We start from the raw sequence: 22,511 nt of genomic DNA, 5'->3' as shown, positions 1-22,511 counted from the left end.
TTCGGTCCAGACCCAAAGTCATAGCTTCAGTCCAGGCCCAAAGTAATACCTTCAATCCAGGCCCAAACTCATACCTTCAGTCCAGGCCCAATGTCATACCTTCAGTCCAGGCCCAAAGTAATACCTTCAGTCCAGGCCCAAAGTAATACCTTCAATCCAGGCCCAAAGCCATACCTTCAGTCCAGGCCCAATGTCATACCTTCAGTCCAGGCCCAAAGCCATTATCTCCTTATTGCCTTTCTGGGATCTATGGAAGAGCTCGGCTAGTTTACGTGTTTAATGTATGACTTGTAATGCGCTGATGCCATTGTGAAACTCATTACGTTTGCGCACAAAATGTGTTTTGCCATCTGTAATGGATCACGGCTTGGCTCACAGTAAGTATAAGTCAAGCTATAATTGAGTAATATATATAATATGGATTTATAATTGAGGTTGTTGTTTTTCATCTGCTAGTCATGAGTGCTGGATGATGTATTGAAAAAGTGAGAAAGTAATTCAATAGGTGAATTGCATCTTGGGATGGGTTGTAAAATGTATCATTATATTAGTGTGTTATGATTTTGTTTTAGACAGGGGTTTCGGTACAACAACATAGTATTCATTTATTAACATCACATGGCAAGGACACTTGTGTAGCATGCCTGTTGTTAAATTACTGGGCTTTAACCCACTAAGGGTATTCATGTGCTTTCCTTTCAACATTCTATTTTTAAAGTTAGACTCGGTTTTCAAAGCACAGTTAGTGCTTACCTTTTCATACAGTCTACCATATAATATTTAATGTTGGACCGCCATTGCTTCTAGGCGAAATGTGCACATGCAAAAACAATACGCATTCTGGTGAATGACTACAGTATTTCCACATGTTCAGGTGCAATCCACCATTTGGAGCTGCAGACCTGGACTGGATGTTTCGTTTAGCACACAGAATTCCTTCTGAACCAACATTAAGAAAGACATTTTCTTTCTCTCCTGCTGTACAGTTTCATATGGGTTATATTCTGAACAAATGATTTCTCTCTGCTGTACAGTTTCATATGGGTTATATTCTGAACAAATGATGGGGCTTTCAGTATAATAACGTTATCTGTACTTTACAATAGAATTACATTTCCCTCTCTCTCTCCTTTCCTCCTTCCTTTCCTCATTATTCCAGGCGTTGCTCCCTGTCCAGTGTCCCTGGCCCCGATGCGCAGAGTGCTGCTCAGTCATCACACATGGTAGTAGGCAGGCTATAGTGACATGCGTATGTCAGGCTCTGTCACCCATGTATGTTTTTACACCTCAGCTGTTGCCTGTATGCACCGATCCTGACAAGAGGGCGGCGGCCTGGGACTTGATTAGGCTGCCATTGGCTCTTATTGCTGTACCCCCCCAACATACGAAGCAATGAATAGTGTTTAAGGGCCAAGGCTATATATACACTGAACTGGCCTTGGCTTGTCAGTCACGATAACCTTTCCACACTATAGTGTTGACCTGAAGCATACTGTGCTGTCTTGGATATTTTCTTTTCACATTGTCCTTTGCAGCAAGGTGCCAGGAATTATGGTGGGATGCATAACCAGGCCAGGCCAGCCCAGTACAGCTCAGCTTGGCTAGACCGTAGTGTGAAAAGGGTCTATATCTATGAGCAAAAGCATCTCATAGGATAATGTTACTCGTGCATTGAGGCTCCAGTGCAACCCATTTCAGAGTTCATCACAGCATCATTTCAGTCAACGGAAATGAAATGGCCCGACATGACCATTGGCTGACACATAGAAATGACTGCATGAATGTTGAAATATTTGCTTGGTTCTTTGACTAACTAACTGACTGTCAGACTGACTGATGCTTTATTTGTCTTGGCATAAAATTACACTCAAAGAGCAAGACGTTCCCAAATCCTCGGCTCACTCACAAATCTAACCTTTCTTGCTATAATTCCCACGCTCATCTGCCAGTTACTCAATCAGGGGCTTCAGATAAGACGCTTCACTCTCTCACATTCCTCTGAAGAGGAGACATTAAAGCACGCAAAGCTTTGCCTAAACTCCTTCTACAGACAAAACACACACACACACACACACACACTAACATTACAACATTTCAAGTTCAACTAGTCAAGGATCTGTCAGTTTCCAGTCTGTAAAATCTTTGTTTCATTTTTCCACTACCTGATTTGTCTGTGTTCTCCTTCCCGCGCTTTGAGAAGTCTCTTATTGAACGTGTTTAAATGCCTCATCAGAGCTTTCTCCTGGAACCTGACTGAATCTTCTCCTCAGCACAAAGCCCCTTGCCGAGACAGCATGCTGTGACCTTTACTTTATTGTGTACGGGATGCAGAGATGATTAATTGGATTAGGTTGATGAAATTGAGAGAAATACAAAAGCCCTAGTCGGGTGCCCCGATGGGAATCTTCGAAAATATCAAATTCTGTAATTCGCAACATATTAGCCCGTCATACTGTATGTGTTGTCACATGTATTGGTTGGTGGCTTAAAGAGGAAGGCAACCAGATTAGAAGAGACAGATGTTTTTCTCAGAAAAAGGAAAGTGAGATGGAGGGAGGGGTTAGATAGTCAGATTACAATGGAAGATCAGTGACTAAACGTGGAGCGGCTTGAGTTTGTGTTGTGCCACTCAAACCAGACCCAACACTCTAGTAAGAGGCAAGGCAATGTGCTTGGAATTCCTTTATTGTTCTCTTCGGGAATGTCATTATATTTTATATGGCAAAGATGCAGTCTTTGTCTATGTCCCAAATGGCACCCTACCCTATTCCCCTTATAGTGCACTACTTCTGACTATAACCCATATGCCTCTGGTCAAAAGTAGTGTACTCCAGATATAAGATCCTAATTTGACCAGTTTCTCACAGCAGGAAAATAATCCTGCAGCAACAGGAAAAGTGAATTATTGTGTGCAATATAATTACTGGACATTTTTGTAGGGGTTGATACATTTTTAGTTAAAAACAACAACAACATTTTTTTTAAACTTGAATACACTAAAAGTTAGCATTTGCTGGTGTGCAGCAAATTTCCTGCAACAACAGGGTGATCAAATTAAGATCCCACATATGTATATAGGGAATAGGGTGCCCTTTAGGATACAGCCTATATGTTTCAGGGAGACAGGATGACAGCACATTAGAAGACAGGAAGAGGGGGGATAGAAGATGGAAGGTGATTGGCATGCACAGCAGATGTGTACTATGTGTTGACAGCATGACATCTACTTTGCATTCTCAATATGACAAGTTTGAATGTGTTCTGTGCATATTGTCCTGATGTGAAAGAGATTGTGTGGGGGGGCGGGATGATGTGTAGGCATGTGGAATATGGAACCCAGTACCACTCCCCATCGCCTCTCTTGAAACAATATTAAAATGTAGACTATTTCTAGCTATCTCACAAAACAGTTAGCGTTTAGCATATTGCTGTAGCTAGCTACCTTGGTTTTGTTTACAGCATGGAGTTCCTTGACTGTGAGAGGAACAAATTCAAGACACAGACACAGAAATGCCTTTTGTTGTGCCCAACAAAAAAAAGCCAGAAAATGAACTGTACTGCATATGCCATACTGTATGCATACAATAGCTACTTATGTGGTCCTCTAACAAGTAACAGAATGGAAGCATCTGGAAGCGAATTTACCTCAATTAGCACTCAATTACCATCAATTTGTTCAATGTAGCACTAAACTAATTGGACAAGATGGCGCCGACAGAGATGGTTGCTTCGCTTCGAGTGCGTTTTTATGTATTATTTCTTACATTGTTACCCCAGGAAATCTTAAGTCTTATTACATACAGCCAGGAAGAACTATTGGATATAAGAGCAACGTCAACTTACCAACATTACGACCAGGAATACGACTTTCCCGAAGCGGATTCTCTGTTTGGACCACCACCCAGGACAATGGATCTAATCCCAGAAGCCGACCCAAAACAATGGCGCCGCAGAAGGGGCAGACGGAGCGGCCTCCTGGTCAGGCTCCGTAGACGTGCACATCGCCCACCGCTCCCGAGTATACTACTCGCCAATGTCCAGTCTCTTGACAACAAGTTTGACGAAATTTGAGCAAGAGTTGCCTTCCAGAGAGACATCAGAGATTGTAACATTCTCTGTTTCAAGGAAACATGGCTCTCTCGGGATATGTTGTCAGAATCGGTTCAGCCATCGGGCTTCTCCATGTATCGCGCCGACCGAGATAAACAACTCTCTGGGAAGAGGGAAGGTGGGGGTGTATGCTTCATGATTAACGACTCATGGTGTAATCATAACAACATACAGGAACTCAAGTCTTCTGCTCACCCGATCTAGAATTCCTTACAATCAAATGCCGGCCATATTACCTACCAAGAGAATTCTCGTCAGTTATCGTCACAGCTATGTGCATTCCGCCTCAAGCAGACACCAAGACGGCCCTCAAGGAACTTTAATGAACTCTATGTAAACTGGAAACCATATATCCTGAGGCTGCATTTATTGTAGCTGTGGGTTTTAACAAAGCAAATTTGAGAACAAGGCTACCTAAATTCTATGAGCATATTGATTGCATTACGCGTGGGGTAATACACTTGATCACTGCTACTCTAACTTCCGCGATGGATACAAAGCCCTCCCCCTCCCTCCCTTCCGGAAATCTGACCACGATGCCATCTTGCTCCTACCGTCTTATAGGCAGAAACTCAAAAAGGATGTACCAGTGACTAGAACCATTCAACGCTGGTCTGAACAATCAGAATCCACACTTCAAGATTGTTTTGATCACTCGTACTTCGGATATGTTCTGGTCAGCCTCAGAGAACAACATCGATCTATACACTGACTCGGTGAGTGAGTTTATAAGGAAGTTCATTGGAGATGTTGTACCATCTGTGACTATTAAAACCTACCCTAACCAGAAACCGTGGATGGATGGCGGCATTCGCGCAAAACTGAAAGCACGAACCACTGCATTTAACCATGAAAAGACGTCTGGGAATATGGCTGAATATAAACAGTGTAGTTATTCCCTCCACAAGGCAATCAAACAAGCAAAATGGCGGTACAGGGTCAAAGTGGAGTCGCAATTCAACGGCTCAGACACAAGACGTATGTGGCAGGGTCTACAGGAAATCACGGACTACAAAAAGAAAACGTCAAGCTTCCAGTCAAACTAAACACCTATTTTGCCCGCAAGGATCATATTACCTCCACCTTAACGGCCACCCTAGACACACTTCAGTTTGCATACCACCCCAACAGGTCTACAGACAATGCAATCGCCATCACACTGCACACTGCCCTATCCCATCTGGACAAAAGGAATACCTATGTAGGAATGCTGTTCATTGACTACAGCTCAGCATTCAACCCCTTAGTACCCTCCAAGCTCATCATCAAGCTGGAGGCCCTGGGACTCAACCCCGCCCTATACAATTGGGTCCTGGACTTTCTGACGGGCCACCCCCCAGGTGGTGAAGGTAGGAAACAACATCTCCACTTCGCTGACCCTCAACACTGAGGCCCACAAGGTTGCGTGCTCAGCCCCTTCCTGTACTCCCTGTTCACCCACGACTGCGTGGCCATGCACGCCTCCAACTCCATTGTCAAGTTTGCAGACGACACAACAGTAGTGAGCTTGATTACCAACAACGACTAGACAGCCTACAGGGAGGAGGTGAGGGCACTCGGAGTGTGGTGTCAGGAAAACGACCTCTCACTCAACGTCAACAAAACAAAGGACATGATTGTGGACTTCAGGAAACAGCAGAGGGAGCACCCCCTATTCACATCGAAGGGACAGCAGTGGAAAAGGTGGAAAGTTTTAAGTTCCTCGGCTTACACATCACAGACAAACTGAAATGGTCCACCCACACAGACAGTGTGGTGAAGAAGGCGCAACAGTGCCTCTTCAACTTCAGGAGGCTGAAGAAAGTTGTCTTGTCACCCAAATCCCTGACGAACTTTTACAGATGCTCAATCGAGAGCATCCTGTCGGGCTGTATAACAGCCTGCTATGGCAACTGCACAGCCCTCAACCGCAAGGCTCTCCAGAGGGTGGTGCGGTCTGCACAACGCATCACCGGGGGAAAACTACCTGCCCTCCATGACACCTACAGCACCCGCTGTCACAGGAAGGCCCAAAAAATCATCAAGGACAACAACCACCTGAGCCACTGCCTGTTCACACCGCTACTGTACCATCCAGAAGGCGAGGTTAGTACAGGTGCAGCAAAGCTGCGACCGAGAGATTTAAAAACATCTTCTATCTCAAGGCCATCAGACTGCTAAACAGCAATCACTAACTCAGAGAGGCTGCTGCCAACATTGAGACCAAATCACTGGTCACTTTAATAAATGGATCACTAGTCACTTTAAACAATGCCACTTTAATAATGTTTACATATCTTACATATCATATGTATATATACTGTATTTTATACCATCTATTGCACCTTGCCTATGTCGCTCGGGCCATCGCTCATCCATATACTTACATGTACATATTCTCATTCACCCCTTTAGATTTGTGTGTATTAGGTAGTTGTTGGGGAATTGTTTGATTACTTGTTAGATATTATTGCACTGTCGGAACTAGAAGCGCAAGCATTTCGCCACACTTAACATCTGCTAACCATGTGTTTGTGACCTATAACGCTTGATTTGATTTGACTAAATTTGATAAAAACGATAGAACTCGAGAATAATAGTCTTCTTACAGTTTCTCCACAGAAAGTCTAACACTAGAGTTAAAAGACTGCCTCCCTTTTTTCCATTTCATTGAACACCATAATGAAACCCAATAACAATTTTATATAATTCAATCTCTTTCCCGCATAAGGATAAGCATAAACTGAATCAATACCCAAGATAAGTTAGTTCTTTCTGCTATATTCATTTTCTGGAAACACAGGTGGAGGAAAAATCAAGTCACAGTAATACACATTACCAATTCAAAAACACATTATAGCCAAAGGCCATTGCTTACTGTCTAATTGTCTCTCTCCACCAACTGATCTGGTATAATTAAGACATGGCAGAAGGCTCTATTCTCCAGTGACTTCTAGTCTTTTCATCTGCAACCACAACCACAGGCAGGTCAACCAAACATCTCTCAGCTGCTGCTGCTGCTTCTCAACAATGGACAGGGGTTCCTCTGGGATGTCTATTGGAGCTGCATGTGTCTCGGGAGAGGGAATACTGTACACACAATGCAATTGCAGGTAGAAAGCCTTTGGGGAAGCGTTGCCACTGTTTTCTTGGCCAACTACTGTATATTATGCACCAGTCTGCTGCTATGTGTAGTCTACCTGTGTGTCCTTGCTGGGACAGCTGATGGCAGTTTATTTTATGCTACTCTTTCCACTGGTATTTATCTGGTGTTTTATTGGAAATTCTGTGGTAACAATGGGTGCAATTCATTACTGTTGGTGATTACCTGGTACCAATGGTGCCCAGTGGTTCTTTTTTAGTGAATCCCTGAAAACAAACAAGTAATACTGTACATAGGTGCTTCCTGCCTAACTACCTGCCTAACTACTATGTTCTTTCTCAGTAAATACCTGGTCAGTGAAGTACGACTAAAAAGCTCTCTCTATCTGAAGTAGAATACTACAACCACTGTAGCAGACCTGATACTTGTACTGGGTGTTGATGAGACCCATCTACACCAACAAGCCAAATCCAATAACAATAATGAATCTCCTAAAATCAAATCCTCATTATTATACATTAAGTCTTTTACTCTCCTCTTTTCTATTCTTCTTCTTTATTCTCCTCTTATTCAAATCCTAATATTATAATTCCATGAGGCTCGGCCTAAGCTTCATACAGTAGGTTGGAAATGAAACCAGTAAAACAGTGGTTGACTCACAAATGATTATGACGGCGCCCTGGGGCCAAGGTGATGACAAATGTTTTTGGGGACAAAGCAAAAGCCTCACTAATCACAACAGTGCTCTAGTGTCCTAGCTAGACCTCGGGGAAATGTGGACTTGTGGAGTCAAGTGGGTTTCAAGCCCGGGCTTGCTCACCGTGACAGAGCTACAGATGTATTATCTTAATTTTGTTACTGAGAATTTTCCTGCACCGCAGATAAGCTTCATGATTTACATACATTCAGTCAAAACCTGCACTAACACACGTTGATATTAACAGTATTGCACTTTATTGTAGCCTCATTTTGGCCAGCTAATAGCCTATCTACCGATCAAGCAACATTATGAACTAAACATTCAAATCCTGTTGCTGCAGGATTCTTTTTCTGCTATAATACTAGTCAAATGAAGATCCTACAGCTGTATTTTCGTTAACTTTACAGATGCACTGTTTGTTTACACTACATAAATGGCTATGTAATTGCACTTGACAACAGTTTTTGTAATTTAACAGCAATGTGTGGTTACGGAGTTACTGTCTTTTCTAAATGTCAGAGTGGAGAAGAAATATTTGGAGATAGCTGCAGCCTGCTTGAGGGGGAGAATTCACACACCTCTCTCTCTCTCTCTCTCTCTCTCTCTCTCTCTCTCTCACTCTCTCTCCCTCCTTCCCTCTCTTCCATCGACTAGCTATCAGCACCTCCTCTCTCCATCAGTCCACAGGAAATATGCATGGGGCCGCAGTCAAAGGGATGTTTGTCAACGTCATGTGGAACGCGGAGCTGCGACGATGCTTGCATGTTAAGCAGCCCCTCTGCCTTAATCAAGCCAATCACAGGCGCTAGGAAAATGAGAAAATGCGGTAGGGCCCAGACACCTGGCATTAAGACACTCTCCCTCCTTCCCTCCATCCCTCTCCCTCCTTTCCTCCATCCAGCCATCCCCTAACTCAGCCCTATCAGACACCTCCAAGCTTTGCATATGAGATCATTAGATTCGATCTGCGGCCCTATTTGTCTCCCCCTCTCCCTCTCCCTCTCTCCTCTTTTCATGAACCGAAACAAAGAAAGGCCTCCCTAATCCCGCGGCTAAGGTGCTTTTTTATTGGATGCTTAAGCCACCAAGACAGGCTACTATGCCTGGGTTTAACAACTGCTCAGGAATTCCTTTGTGCCGGTTGGACTGTCCTTGTGTTTTGCTCATGGAGAGGGTTGTGACCTGAATGCTACCTGTGGGTACATAAAGGCCTGGACACAGCATAGCGGCATGCAGTCGTTCCCCTCTACTAACGCTTGACTTTACAGTTCAACGGGATGGATCTACACCCTTTCTTTCTTTCTTTCTTTCTTTCTTTCTTTCTTTCTTTCTTTCTTTCTTTCTTTCTTTCTTTCTTTCTTTCTTTCTTTCTTTCTTTCTTTCTTTGTCTCTCTCTCTCCCCCTGCCCCCTCTCCCTCTCTCTCTCTCCCTCTCTCTCTCTCCCTCTCCCTCTCCCCATCCCCCTCTCTCTCCATCTGTCCCAGACAGTCTGCAGTAAATCATTGTGGCTGTAAATGGGGCCTCTTTGACCCTCGCGAGACCCAATAAGTGCCCAGATCCTAACTGGATCCGCCAATCAATGGATCAATAATCGTTCTTATGTTTCTGGTTTTGTTTTTAGACTTTTCTTCTTCTTGCTGAATGTCAAACTGGATTTGGAGTCATCAAATATGTGATGGGTGGGTTGGGGTTGCTTTACTTGGGGCTGAACAGGATTGTGAGAACCCCCTACCCAGCTGAGGGCCATAGCAGTAGGTCAAGCTAGAGACGTTGTCCAGGAATCCAGTAGACTAGGTCATAGAGGCGAAAAGCTATAGTCTTAAAATCAGCTGGTTGGTGGACACTTTTATCAGCTTGAATATCCCACTCGAGCGAGACTTTTGCTTTCTTCTGAATCTCTACGGCAATACAATCAACCTCTATGCATGGTGGGGTGACTATAGCTATAAAATAGCAAGCTGCGCGGAGTGCAAAGCTGCAGCCTTGGCCTTCACTGCATGACGATTGGGCAGTTCGCACATCGAGCAATGATTATTCTTTCTGCTACCACCTAAAATAAGATGTGGTGGTGGAGCTGATAACCTGGATCAATGCGTCTGGCATGCTGTAAAAAAAATCAAGATACTTCAACTAAATATTATTAAGTAACTGCTTCCACAGCCTTTTTATTCTTTACTCAACTTTTCTGTCAAAGTGTTAACTGAACTTAATATTTTTTTGTTTGCCTAAACTTAGCACCAACATGAGAAAACATAGGCAAAAATTATGTGTTTGCTCCAATTGTTTCATATGTTCATTCAACTACTGTCATGTGTGCTCCCTCTCCGGCCTCTAGGTCACCAGGCTGCTCATTATGGCACACACCTGTCACCATTGTTACTCGCACCTGCGCGTCATCAGACTCACCTGGACTCCATCACCTCCTTGATTATCTTCCCTATATATGTCACTCTCTTTGGTTCCTTCCCCAAGTGTCATTGTTTCTGTTTCCTGTCTGTGCATTGTTCGTGTTTCTTGTTTTGTTCATTTGTTTATTAAATTATGCACTCCCTGAACTTGCTTCCCGACTCCCAGCGTTACGTTACAACTACAAATTATTATTTGGATATCTTACCTAAAAAAAGGCTGTGGAACTAGTTACAGACACAGTATTTTTAACATACACTGTTTTCAACTTGTTAAGCAAAGACAGCATAATACATTTACTGAATTTCTTCTGAACGTTTTCTCAAGTTGGAACTAAGTTCGGTAACACTTGGATCGAAAAGTTAAGTAAACAAAAAGGCTATGGAACCAGTTACTTAATAATAATTAGTTGAAACAAATAAACCTCTGAAAGGCCTTTTCGTTCCGTACAGATCTGGTCAGATCCAGATCCAGACCCGGTTCGATCCGAGTGATAGAAGCAGCAGAAAAGTCATTTTTTAAGCTACTTTATTAAACGTAGTAGAGAGAGGTGCCGCCGTAGCGGCGCCGGGGGGGGGGGCGTACTGTGAGAGAGTGACACAGGGAGGAGGGAGGAGGGAGGAGGGAGGGAGATACAAGAGACAGCAACCAACCAAGCCGACTCGCTCTGTAGTAGACTAATAGCTGCCATAGCTAGGTTATTTATCATGCAATATGATTACGTAGTACCTGTCTTGACTGCATCAAACCGTGAGAACCTAGTTAAGATAACGTTAGCTAGCTAGGCTAATTCAGGCTGCAGTGGATGTGCTTCTCATCCTACAGTTACAAATAACAACTCCACCCAGAATATTAAGCAGCAGCCTACCTGTTGGCTCTTGGTTGTTGTAGCCTATCCTTGTCCTTTAACTTTTAATTCCGACATTTTAATTCCATCTTCCACTGATTAGATATCTCCTAACTTTTGCCACACATGGAGGCTCTATGACTGTAGACTATTGCCGCTTTGATGACTTATGATTGGCCAACAATAACAACAATCTACACACGCCATGCTCCACTCTCTTGAAAAGCAAGAGCAGCAGCAACCATTTTAAAATGTCTCTATCTCTCTACTGCAGCAGTCACATTCGAATCTGTACCGGCTCTTCCAGACAAGGCAGGGTAATTCGAGTACAGGTGGATCCGTGAAGACCTCTAATTGACATACACCAGGTGAATCCACAGTGACTATACTCCCTACAAAGACTATATTATAACCCACAGCGACTATACACCCTACAAAGACTATATTGTAATCCACAGCAACTATACACCCTACAAATACTATTTTATAACCCAGTGACTACACTCTCTACAAGACTATATTATAACCCACAGTGACTATACATCCTACAAAGACTATATTGTAATCCACAGTGACTACACTCCCTACAAGACTATATTATAACCCACAGTGACTATACATCCTACAAAGACTAATATTATCCCCAGTGACTACACTCCCTACAAGACTATATTATAACCCACAGTGACTATACATCCTACAAAGAACTATATTGTAATCCACAGTGACTAACACTCCCTACAAAGACTATATTATAACCCACAGTGACTATACTCTCTACAAGACTATATTATAACCCACAGTGACTAATACTCCTACAAGACTATATTATAACCACAGTGACTATACTCTCTACAAAGACTAATATATAACCCACAGTGACTATACTCCTACAAAGACTATATTATAACCCACAGTGACTATACTCTCTACAAGACTATATTTATAACCCACAGTGACCTATACTCCCTACAAAGACTATATTATAACCCACAGTGACTATACTCTCTACAAGACTATATTATAACCCACAGTGACTATACTCTCTACAAGACTATATTATAACCCACAGTGACTACACTCCCTACAAAGACTATATTGTAACGCACAACAACTATACACCCATTGGATGCTGAAGCACTACGCAGTCATGACAATGAGTAGTGAGACTGAGAGTCGACTGGGCCCGTCTTAACCATCACTCTCCTATGTCCCCGTCTTAACCATCAATCTCCCCTGTCCTGTACACCCACCCCCTGTCCCCCTCTCCCCCAGGGCATTGGCACAGATTGGCACAACAGCAACATGCTGCAGGGACAGATCAGATCAGAGCGAACTAAGCGTGGTCTCACCTCTGGCAGCGGCATGCCGTTGATGATGAGGTCAGGCTGCTGGGGACCCTGCCCGCTGGCGAAGGGATGCTGCTGATAGCCACCGTGGTTGGGCGCGGCATTGCGCGAGTTCTGGTTCTCCACGTTGAGGAAGGTGCTCTCGGAGCGCCTGCAGCCCAGCGGCAGGCTCTGCTGGTGGTAGTCGAAGTAGTTGAGCGAGGAGGTGAGAGACGAGCAACTCACCACGTTCATCTTGTCCGTCTCCTCCACGTCGCGCGGCACGAGGCGGATGTCGTTCTTGCTCAGCTTCTTCTTGCTCGACTTCTTCTGGCTGCCATACGAGTACTCCGCCACCCTGCGCAAGTAGAAGAAACTGAACAGACTCAATAAAGCAGTGCTCTGTCGTACCCGCCCACAGGCACACGCCGTTCGGCCAGAGGCGCCCCGCTCAGTCATGCCAGAGTGCTGACCGAAGTGTGCCGTGGTGGTGGCAAGCACATTGGTAAGCATCCGGGGTAGCGAGACAGAGGAGCCACGCTCAAGTGACCCCCCCCCCCTCCACCCAAGCCTGACCGCCTTCCCCGGGCCACCAATGGAGCCGTCATCCCTCATTTGTTTTTATTTGCATGCTCGGCACAGTTGACATGTCACAAACAACAAGCACACACAATGCAAACATGCCAAACCACAAAAGCACACAAGGCAACAACAACAGACGATACTGAAGATCACCAACCAGAATCTGCCATCATATTAAAGCCTCACTGCTAATTCACTTTTTTCTTTCATTATCAAGCGAGACCCACTGGCGATATGGAGTGCAGGAGCACTGTAAATTCAAATTCATTTAGAGCCTAGTCTCTGTGGCTGTTCCCTGACTTGAGCAGAGCATTTTGATTCTAATCAGACCAAATGAGCAAGCCGGAGATTCTTTATGGAAAGAATGCTGCTGATGCTCGGGTCCATTCTCCATCCAGGCTTGCAAATTCTTATGAGGGGAAGCTGTGTTTTAAGCAGCTTCTGCTCTGAACCCTTGAATCCCTCCTGACCCGAGCCTTTCCTCTGAGTTTTTAACGTGTCAAACATTTGCATGGACTCCCACTCTCCAAAAGTATATTTTTAGCCCTGGTTGGAAATAGTGTGTTATTTACTCTTGTTTCTAGCCTGCATCTAATAACACTTGAGGCCCTGGCTGCATATGCTGAAATGCCCTAGGAAGATTCCCCATCCTTAGTATTTACTGGATGGGTTTTCCTTTTCATGTATGATGAAGTCTGGGTCTGTCTGCTCTTCCATGCCTTCATTCTAGCAAAGAAAATGGTAATAGCAGCCTTCGAATGTTTATTTTTCAGGATATCTCAAAACTGTTCTTTTTTTCTCTCTCTCTCTCTCTCTCTCTCTCTCTCTCTCTCTCTCTCTCAATCTTTAGAGTCTGAGTAGGGGAGAGAAGAGACTGAGGGTAAAAAAAGAGTGCATTGTTCTGTCATTGTTCTCTCTAGTGCTTCTGGGCCCAAAATCAGAAAATGGACAGGAGAATCAAAGAGAATGAGCAATAAATTGCAGATAAGCACTGCTCAGGTTTGAGGTGGTAGCTAACTACTCAGGAGCACTGCAAATCAATATTGATTAAAGTACCCAGCAGGAAAAGGATTTTTATGCCACAAGACAGGATTTTTAAAGAGGAAGGTTAGGTGGTTAGGTGGTGTTGGTCAGATATTATTTGATTTACCTTAGTTGTTTGTTTGAATGGTTGGTTGGTTTCTTGTGTTTTTTTTTTTAGAGAAATAGTGCATTGTGGATCACATCCAAATGAGAAAGCATGTTGAGAAATGTACTAGGCTATATTTGTCAATATGACAATGACAGCCATCAAATCATATAAAATGCCCTAAAACCCCTATAAATTGTCTTAATAACATAACTTATGTCGAGAGTCTTTTGCATAGTTCTTTAAGAGCATTGGGTTTTCAGAAAACAGATGTTTTTATTCTTATGTCGTTAAATTAGTCTGTGGGCTGACAACAATGTCACTTTGAAACTATACTGAACAAAAATATAAATGCAACATGTAAAGTGTTGGTCCCATGTTTCATGAGCTGAAATAAAATATAATTTTTTTCCCCATATGCACAAAAAGGTTATTTGTCCCAAATGTTGTGCACAAATTTGTTTACATCCCTGTTAGTGAGGATTTCTCCTTTGCCAAGATAATCCATCCACCTGACATATGTGGTATAAAAAGATGCTGATTAAACAGCATGATCATTACACAGGTGCACCTTGTGCTGGGGACAATAAAAGGCCACTCTAAAATGTGCAGTTTTATCCCACAACACAATGCCAGACATGTCTCAAGTTTTGAGGGAGTGCGCAATTGGCATGCTGACTGCAGGAATGTCCACCAGAGCTATTGCCAGGGAATTGAATGTTCATTTCTCTACCATAAGCCGCCTCCAACGTTGTTTTAGAGAATTTAGCAGTACGTCCAACCGGCCTCACAACCGCAGATCACGTGTAACCACTGCAGCCCAGGACCTCCACATCGAGCTTCTTCACCTGCGGGATTTTCTGAGACCAGCCACCCAGACAGCTGATGAAACTGAGGAGTATTTATGTCTGTAATAAAGCCCTTTTGTTGGGAAAAACTCATTCAGAAAAAACGAATTCTTCCCAGTGTGTGGCCTTTGCCCAATGCTGCGCTCATGCCCAGTCATGTGAAATCCAAAGATCCGGGCCTAAGGAATTTATTTCAATTGACTGATTTCCTTATATAAAATGTAACTCAGTAAAATCGTTGCAATTGTTGCACGTTGCGTTTATATTTTTGTTCAGTAGAAGCTATGTATCTTAACAAGTGAGGCCTTAGAGGTGCTATACTACATACTTAGAATACTGAATGTAAAGATGCTCTCCTACTAGGTCAAACCCTCATCAAATCTACATCTCTAAAGAATAAGGATTGGAGAAACCTGATGTGGATCCACCAACCATCACATGATATTGCAAATACATGACTGCTTTAGATTTAAAATCAATAGGTGATCAATATTAACCATTATCCATGAGTATGTGAAAAGTTTCATTTCAGAACGCAATATATACATTTTCAGAAATATTGGTACATAAATGTTTATACTTCAAAGAACTTATGAAAGAGATTCTTTAAAGAGATTCTTTAAAGAAATAGATTGGTGTGTTTGTTCGCTATTTAATCATGGCATGGGGTTGTTGAATGAGAAACATATATTTGTTTAAAATCTATCACTTTAAACAAATAATCATGTTTTTTTGCAAAACTCTATATATCCGCCTCACTCTCTGAGAAATAAGTGGTACTGCTAAGTTTTACACAGTCAAATAGAACAAATTGCCTTTTTTTTTTTATAAAGAACTGTACAAATTATACATTTGTGACAATATATGTAAATAATATATTTTGTAACAAAATAATCAATTCAGTAATATGAGATCTGTATGTAAAACATTTACATGTAACATTTTTTTTTAATTTAGCAGATGCTCTTATCCAGAGTGACTTACAGTTAGTGCATTAATCTTAATATAGCTACAGTAACTGAGACAAATATATATATATATGGATATATAGCGTTTTGCACAAGTGTATTTTTTTAAACATTTTAATACAGATCTAAAATCTATGAATTACACATCTGAGAGTAGTAATATTTTAAACATATATGAAGGTACCCATAAGCAATCATTTCTGATGAAAAAACGAATGTGAAAAATTGGTGGATATAGTGTTTTGGAAATAAACTGCTCTGTGTGCCTGTGAAGGCCCACACTTTAAAAAAAACATTTGTCTGGACACCTTATGTAGTTCTTTAAGTGCATGAAGGAGAAGAAACTCAATGTTTAAAAAAAAAGAATTACTGCCACACAATGGCATTCTTAGGCTACATGTATGTTTAATGGATCTCAACCCAACATTTTGGTCAAAAGAGCTTCATCCGCTGGGACTTACTGAGAGATGTATATTGGCTCTACTTTATGGAGGAATCATACAGGGTCAGCCAAATGCCACACGTATGAAATGGCCTGACATAGCAGCACATCAACAAAAATGATGTTGAGTGTAAAATATGAAATATGATAATAGTTTCAGGTTAAATTGACAAATTCACAGTACCAGTCAAAAGTTTGGACACACCTACTCATTCCAGGGTTTTTCTTTATTTTGACTATTTTCTACATCGTAGAATATTAGTGAAGATATTAAAACTATGAAATAAACATATGGAATTATGTAGTAACCAAAACGGTGTTAAACAAATCAAAAAAATATTTTATATTTGAGATTCTTCAAAGTAGCCACACTTTGCCTTGATGACAGATGGGGAATATAATTTGTTTTTCAACAGGACAATGACCCAACACACCTTCAGGCTGTTTAGGGGCGATTTGACCAAGAAGGAGAGTGATGGAGTGCTGCATCAGATGACTTGGCCTCCACAATCACCCGACCTTAACCCAATTGAGATGGTTTGGGATGAGTTGGACCGCAGAGTGAAGGAAAAGCAGTCAACAAGTGTTCAGCATATGTGGAAACTCCTTCAAGACTGCTGGAAAAGCATTCCAGGTGAAGCTGGTTGAGAGAATACCAAGAGTGTGCAAAGCTGTCATCAAGGCAAATAGTTTTGATGTCTTCACTATTATTTCTACAATGTAGAAAATAGTAAAAAATAAAGAAAAACACTTGAATGAGTAGGTGTGTTCAAACTTTTGACTGGTACTGTATATATTTTAAGTGGTAATACACAAGGAAAGTGAGAGCTGATGCTATACAGATTGATGAAGAAAAACATACTTTTATTATGATGGATCAAGATAATAATGTGCTTCCCTTCTGATGCATAGTCATACACGGAGTAGAGGCCTAGATGGTTCAAAGCTGCATTACTTAATAGTTTTAGTATAATAGTAGATCCCACTTGATTTGTATTACTTTTTTTTAAATGCTGTATTATTATTAACACTATTATTGCCATTATCATCATTACTATGTCATCATTCTTGCAGAATCGTAGGCCATGCTGTCTTCTTTAGAACATCCATTTAAACCTTTGGGAATAGAATGCACTAGAAATTCAATAGCCGTAAAATTCTGCTAATTGTCCTCGCCTAGTCAAGATTATTAGTCCTAGTTAATTGTGCGTGTTGAAAAAAAGAAGTAAGGCAACGCTGCCTGGTCTAGGAGTCCATTGGCCATTTTTTCTTATCAGTTATGGGCACCTGCATTCCTTAGTGCTAACATCTGGGGCCCTCAACATGCACTAGAAATACAGCTACGTGCACTCACGACTAGCCTGAACAACACACACACACGGAGGCACGCACGCAAGGGCGCGCATATCACCAGCACATACACACGCGCGCACCACTGAATGGGCAATAAAAGGCGTAAATATAGGCCCATGAGAATAAGAAAATAGGTCATTGGCTATAATCATGACTGACTGAAACACCAAAGTAATGAGATGCGTATGAAGAGCTGTTTTCAGTACCTGCAGTTGTACGTTCGGATCTCCTTGTTATCCCTTTTGCACTTGACTGCCACAAAAATCATAGTGACAAACAGGATAGCTGCAATAGAACCCAGGGCAATGATGAAAATCAATGACAGGTTTACTGGTCCAATAGATTCCTGGGCGTTCAGGTCCGGTGAGAGGTAGACAACAATGTATGCAGAGGCCGACAACGACGGTTTCCCGTGGTCGCGTGCCACCACTGTGATCTCGTAGGTCGACTTGACCTGCTCCCCGAACATCTTGGTGGACCGCACCTCTCCATTCACCTGGTCTATTTCAAAGAAAGGCCTGTCTCCCTCCGAAATGGTATAGGTCAGCCTTCCATTCTCCCCCTCGTCGTAGTCATCGGCCTTGACTTGGGTCACCAGGTAACCCACTCCTGCATTCCTTGGAATGGATACTTCCGCGGTGCCATTTACCAGGGGTGGAGTGGTCATAACAGGTGTATTGTCATTCACATCCAAAACGACAATGCGCACCGTCGCGTTACTGGATAAGGACGGATTCCCCTGGTCCCTGGCCAAAACTTTGAAGTCAAAAGTCCTAGTGTACTCATGGTCGAATGATCTCATGGAGTAAATACGTCCTGAAGGATTTATACTGACATATGTGTTTACGTCCATGTGTTTAATCTCACTGGGCACGATGGTGTATGAAACGGTGCCATTCATGCCCAAATCGGGATCTACAGCAGACACTGCCAGCAAACATGAGCCGGGCAGGTTATTTTCTAGGACCATCTCTTGGTAATGGGGTTTTAGGAAGTGGGGAGGGTTATCATTTTCATCTGTGACTTTCACTACAAACGACTTAGTGGCGCGTAAAGGGGGGGTGCCACTGTCCTCTGCTTGGATAGTTAGATTGTACGTGTCCCTCTGTTCTCTGTCTAGCCTGCCATCGACAAGGATGGTTGAGAAGCTCTCGTATTCCTGGAGCCTGAAAGGGACGTTGCCTTGTAGTCTACACTGCACCTTGCCATTCGCGCCCGCGTCCTTATCTGAGACCCTTACTAATGCAATAACGTATCCACGTGGCGCGTTCTCACTAACTTCAATCAGCTCTGTGTTCACCGACAATAAACTAATGACAGGTGGGTTATCATTTGCATCCATCACATTGACCGTGACTTTACAATGAGCCGGAATAGAATTTGGACCTAAATCTTTGGCTTGGACATCAATCTCGTAAATGTGGGTTGCTTCATAATCCAACGGGCCATTTACAGTGATAATACCGGTTCTAGGGTCAATTTTGAATACATCTCTAGTTTTCTCGGTGACGTAACTGTTAAACGAGTATACAACCTCACCATTAGTTCCCTCGTCAGGATCCGTTGCATTCAAGTCAATTACAAGTGTATTAATAGGAGAATTCTCCATCACATTCACTGTATACACAGGCTGGTCAAAAACGGGATTATTATCATTCGAATCCATTACTTTAATATTGAGCTGGACTGCGCCAATCTTTGGAGGGTCTCCGCCGTCTTCTGCACTGATTTCGTATGAGTAGTGAGACTGGGTCTCCCTATCTAACGATTTTTGCACTACGAGTTCGGCAATCTTGGACCCGTCCCCCCTAGTCTTAATCTCCAACCCGAAGAGCTCATTCGGGGTGATCGAATATGATTGCACACCGAAAATCCCAGAGTCCGGATCGCTTGCCCCCTCTAGGGGAAACCTGGTACCAGGGGAGGCATTCTCTGAGATTTCAATGTCAATGTGGTTTGTGGGGAACCTGGGAGCATTATCGTTCAAATCCACAATTTCAACTTTAATCACACAGATCTCCATGGAGTTTGACATCACCTCCAGAGAGACAGTGCACTTTGATGTCTGTCGGCAAGCCACATCCCGGTCTATTTTCTGATGTGTGAGGAGAAGTCCAGCCGGGCTGAGTTCCACCCATCGCGGCTCTGAATTCGAGATGACCCGCAAGTACGGCGCACGCGGTGCAATGGCAAATCCTTGAGTTTGTGCATCCTTTGTCACGTTTCCAATGATATACCCAGCCTTCTGCTCCTCGTTTATCGAGTATTTCAAATTGATAACAGAATCAGCCCCAGTCCAGCATAAAAGGACTATCCAAAGAATTAGCATAAAATCCATTTCCTTGGCGTACATTGTACCTGTTGATTTTTCCTTAGATTTAATTGGGACCTCGTATGATCACGCACACCTATGCATGTCAGAGATAACTGGCAAAATTTTCCAGTAGGCTAATCTCATCGAAAAGTTATCCTTGGAATAGATTTCGATAGCAGAAAAGGCTCCTATCTGATATAAATGTAACTTGATTATATCGATATGGTCTTAAGTCCATCTACCTCATTGTACTCTTCTGAGAGAAACCACATTCTCCAATCTGCTGCAACGCGTGAGATCTTGAGGATAGATATTAGAAAACATTCTGAATGGTCTCAGAACACTGATGGTCTCAGAACAACATGTAAATATGCGCTGTTTATATCAAGCTACAACTATAGGAACGTCTGACATGATAAACCGACCATTTCGATGCAGACTGGAAAACAATGCAAATAATGAATTAAAAAATCAAAAGGGAGGAAAATTCTATCGAACAGGTTTACCCAAAAAATAATGTTCACTGAAGATTAAATTATTGGCTAAAAATGATCCAGTTCAATTCTTCCCAGCATCATGATTCCGATTCAACAACCATAAGGAGAATTTTAGACACACTGAATTTTACGCATACGTCCACAAATTCATATGAATGATTTGATTAAGTTGTAATGACTTTTCCTCTTCAATGGGCAATTATATCACACCACATATCCGATGGAAACGTAAAAATGGAATCCGCATTGAGAAAATCCGTGAATAGCCAAAGTCCAGTCATCGAATGTAGACCAATGATGCTGTTGACAGAACGAATCTTATGGGCCTAATGCTATCAGTGAAGACCACCGTTACCTTTTCATTTCCAGGCGAGCCGATAGAGGTTTCACTCTCTCTCTCTCTGTCAAAGTCTTTTATCTTTCTTTTACTAATTCATTTCCTCCAATCTCACACATGAATACACCGAACACGTCCCGGGGAGATATGGTCAATATCAAATCCAGTGTAGAAATATAGAGGCAAAAAAATGATGTTATACCGTCACGATAAAAGCAGTTCGTTTCAAGCATGCAGCAGAGCCAATTGCATGAAAAATATCCAGCACCACTCGTTGTCAGTAGGCTACTAGTTCACCCCAATACGCGCTCCGGCTCCGCTCGCATCAATGCTGCACACTGCCGAATGCACAGCTCAGCGCTGAGCGCTAATTCTCCGGACCAGGACCCGCAATCCCCTCAACCAATCAGAGGTTACACAGGAGGGTTGGATTTGCTGGTTGGTGGGGAAATATACAGCAATGAAAACTCGGCCAGCTACCTGCACACTTGTTCAGCTGTGGAATGGGTTAAGTAGTGTAAATACATGTATTTATGTATTACTCGATGTGTATCATGTAGTTAATGTAGTAGGACTAATTAACTACCCTACGTCTATATAGCCTAATGGTTAGAACTCTTGGTATGTTTACTCGTCATTCCAGTGCAATCGGAGTGTTTACATGTTTTCTTTCTAAGTGTGATATACCGGTGGTATTCAGGGTTTGCCCTAAAGGCGACTGTGATCTGAGGACTGTGATCTGAGTCCAATCCTTCAATGAATCGAAATAATACTTGATCCACACATGATTGCTGATGACATCCCGATGATTTGATATAGTCTTTTTTTTTTTTTACATAATGGACGTAGCCTATATCTTATTGTAGCCTATTTTGTTAAGGTGAGACAAATTTGATTATGAAACGCTGAATATTTTTGCTGCTTCAGAATGCTGTACTGTAGATGCGTGAAATGTAACACCAAGCATTCTTGAGAAACAGGTAGGTATAGTCTGACATGTAAAACGAGGACACGTGCCTTACCAATACAACGACGGCAAGTGTTATGTTGCATATTATTTGTGTAACATCGTGTCTTATTTCTGGACAATGAAACAAATGGGATTGTAGTCGCAGGCTGCAAAATCTCCCTCTCTCTCACACATACACTCAGTCACGTGCGCGCGCGCGCACACACACATACAGGCACACACACACGTTGCATTTCTTAGATGTGAAGAAAACGATATGGTCACTAAAATGTATAACAACAACAAAAATATGAATGCATTGATGCAGAAACATGTTCTAATGAAAATAATTTGAGATAATTCTTTAGGATAGGTCACTGCAGTCCTTTGGTCTGTTGAAAGGAACACTTTTTGTGTCATGCCAGCTGATCCCTGATAAGGCCAGTACGGCAAATTACCTGTAGACTAGGCTACTTCGATCTGCTTTTGGGTGGAACAGCAATATAACTTCCCACGTCAATCAGTGGAAATGAAGAGAAGCCTACCTGAGAACTCATATCAACTTACATTCAGAAGTTCACGACACTGAGTGGCAATATTTAATTGTTGTATTAATGGT

The 22,511-nt window shown here is 42.5% G+C and overlaps 1 protein-coding gene across 6 annotated transcripts in view; it reads right to left on the bottom strand.

Moving 5' to 3' along the window:
- The window catches only part of pcdh19 (protocadherin 19), a 108,512-nt gene extending 87,235 nt beyond the window's left edge, over positions 1 to 21,277 (bottom strand). For 2 of the 6 annotated variants that reach the window (XM_023990272.2, XM_023990273.2), the window contains exons 1-2: positions 18,002 to 21,277; positions 12,498 to 12,849 (exon numbers count right to left, since the gene is read on the bottom strand). In XM_023990272.2, the coding sequence (XP_023846040.1) occupies positions 12,498 to 12,849; positions 18,002 to 20,148 (2,499 nt within the window). In that variant the 5' untranslated portion in view covers positions 20,149 to 21,277. The remainder of the gene's footprint in view (positions 1 to 12,497; positions 12,850 to 18,001) is intronic. The other 4 variants (XM_023990274.2, XM_023990275.2, XM_023990276.2 and 1 more) reach the window with 3 other exon arrangements.
- Positions 21,278 to 22,511: the final 1,234 nt, after the last annotated feature.

The sequence above is a fragment of the Salvelinus sp. IW2-2015 genome, linkage group LG6.2 (genome assembly GCF_002910315.2).
Source record: "Salvelinus sp. IW2-2015 linkage group LG6.2, ASM291031v2, whole genome shotgun sequence".
NCBI classification, from domain to species: Eukaryota; Metazoa; Chordata; class Actinopteri; order Salmoniformes; family Salmonidae; genus Salvelinus; species Salvelinus sp. IW2-2015.
The sequence above is the reverse complement of the archived record's forward strand: the minus strand, read 5'-3'. Positions and strand labels throughout refer to the sequence as shown.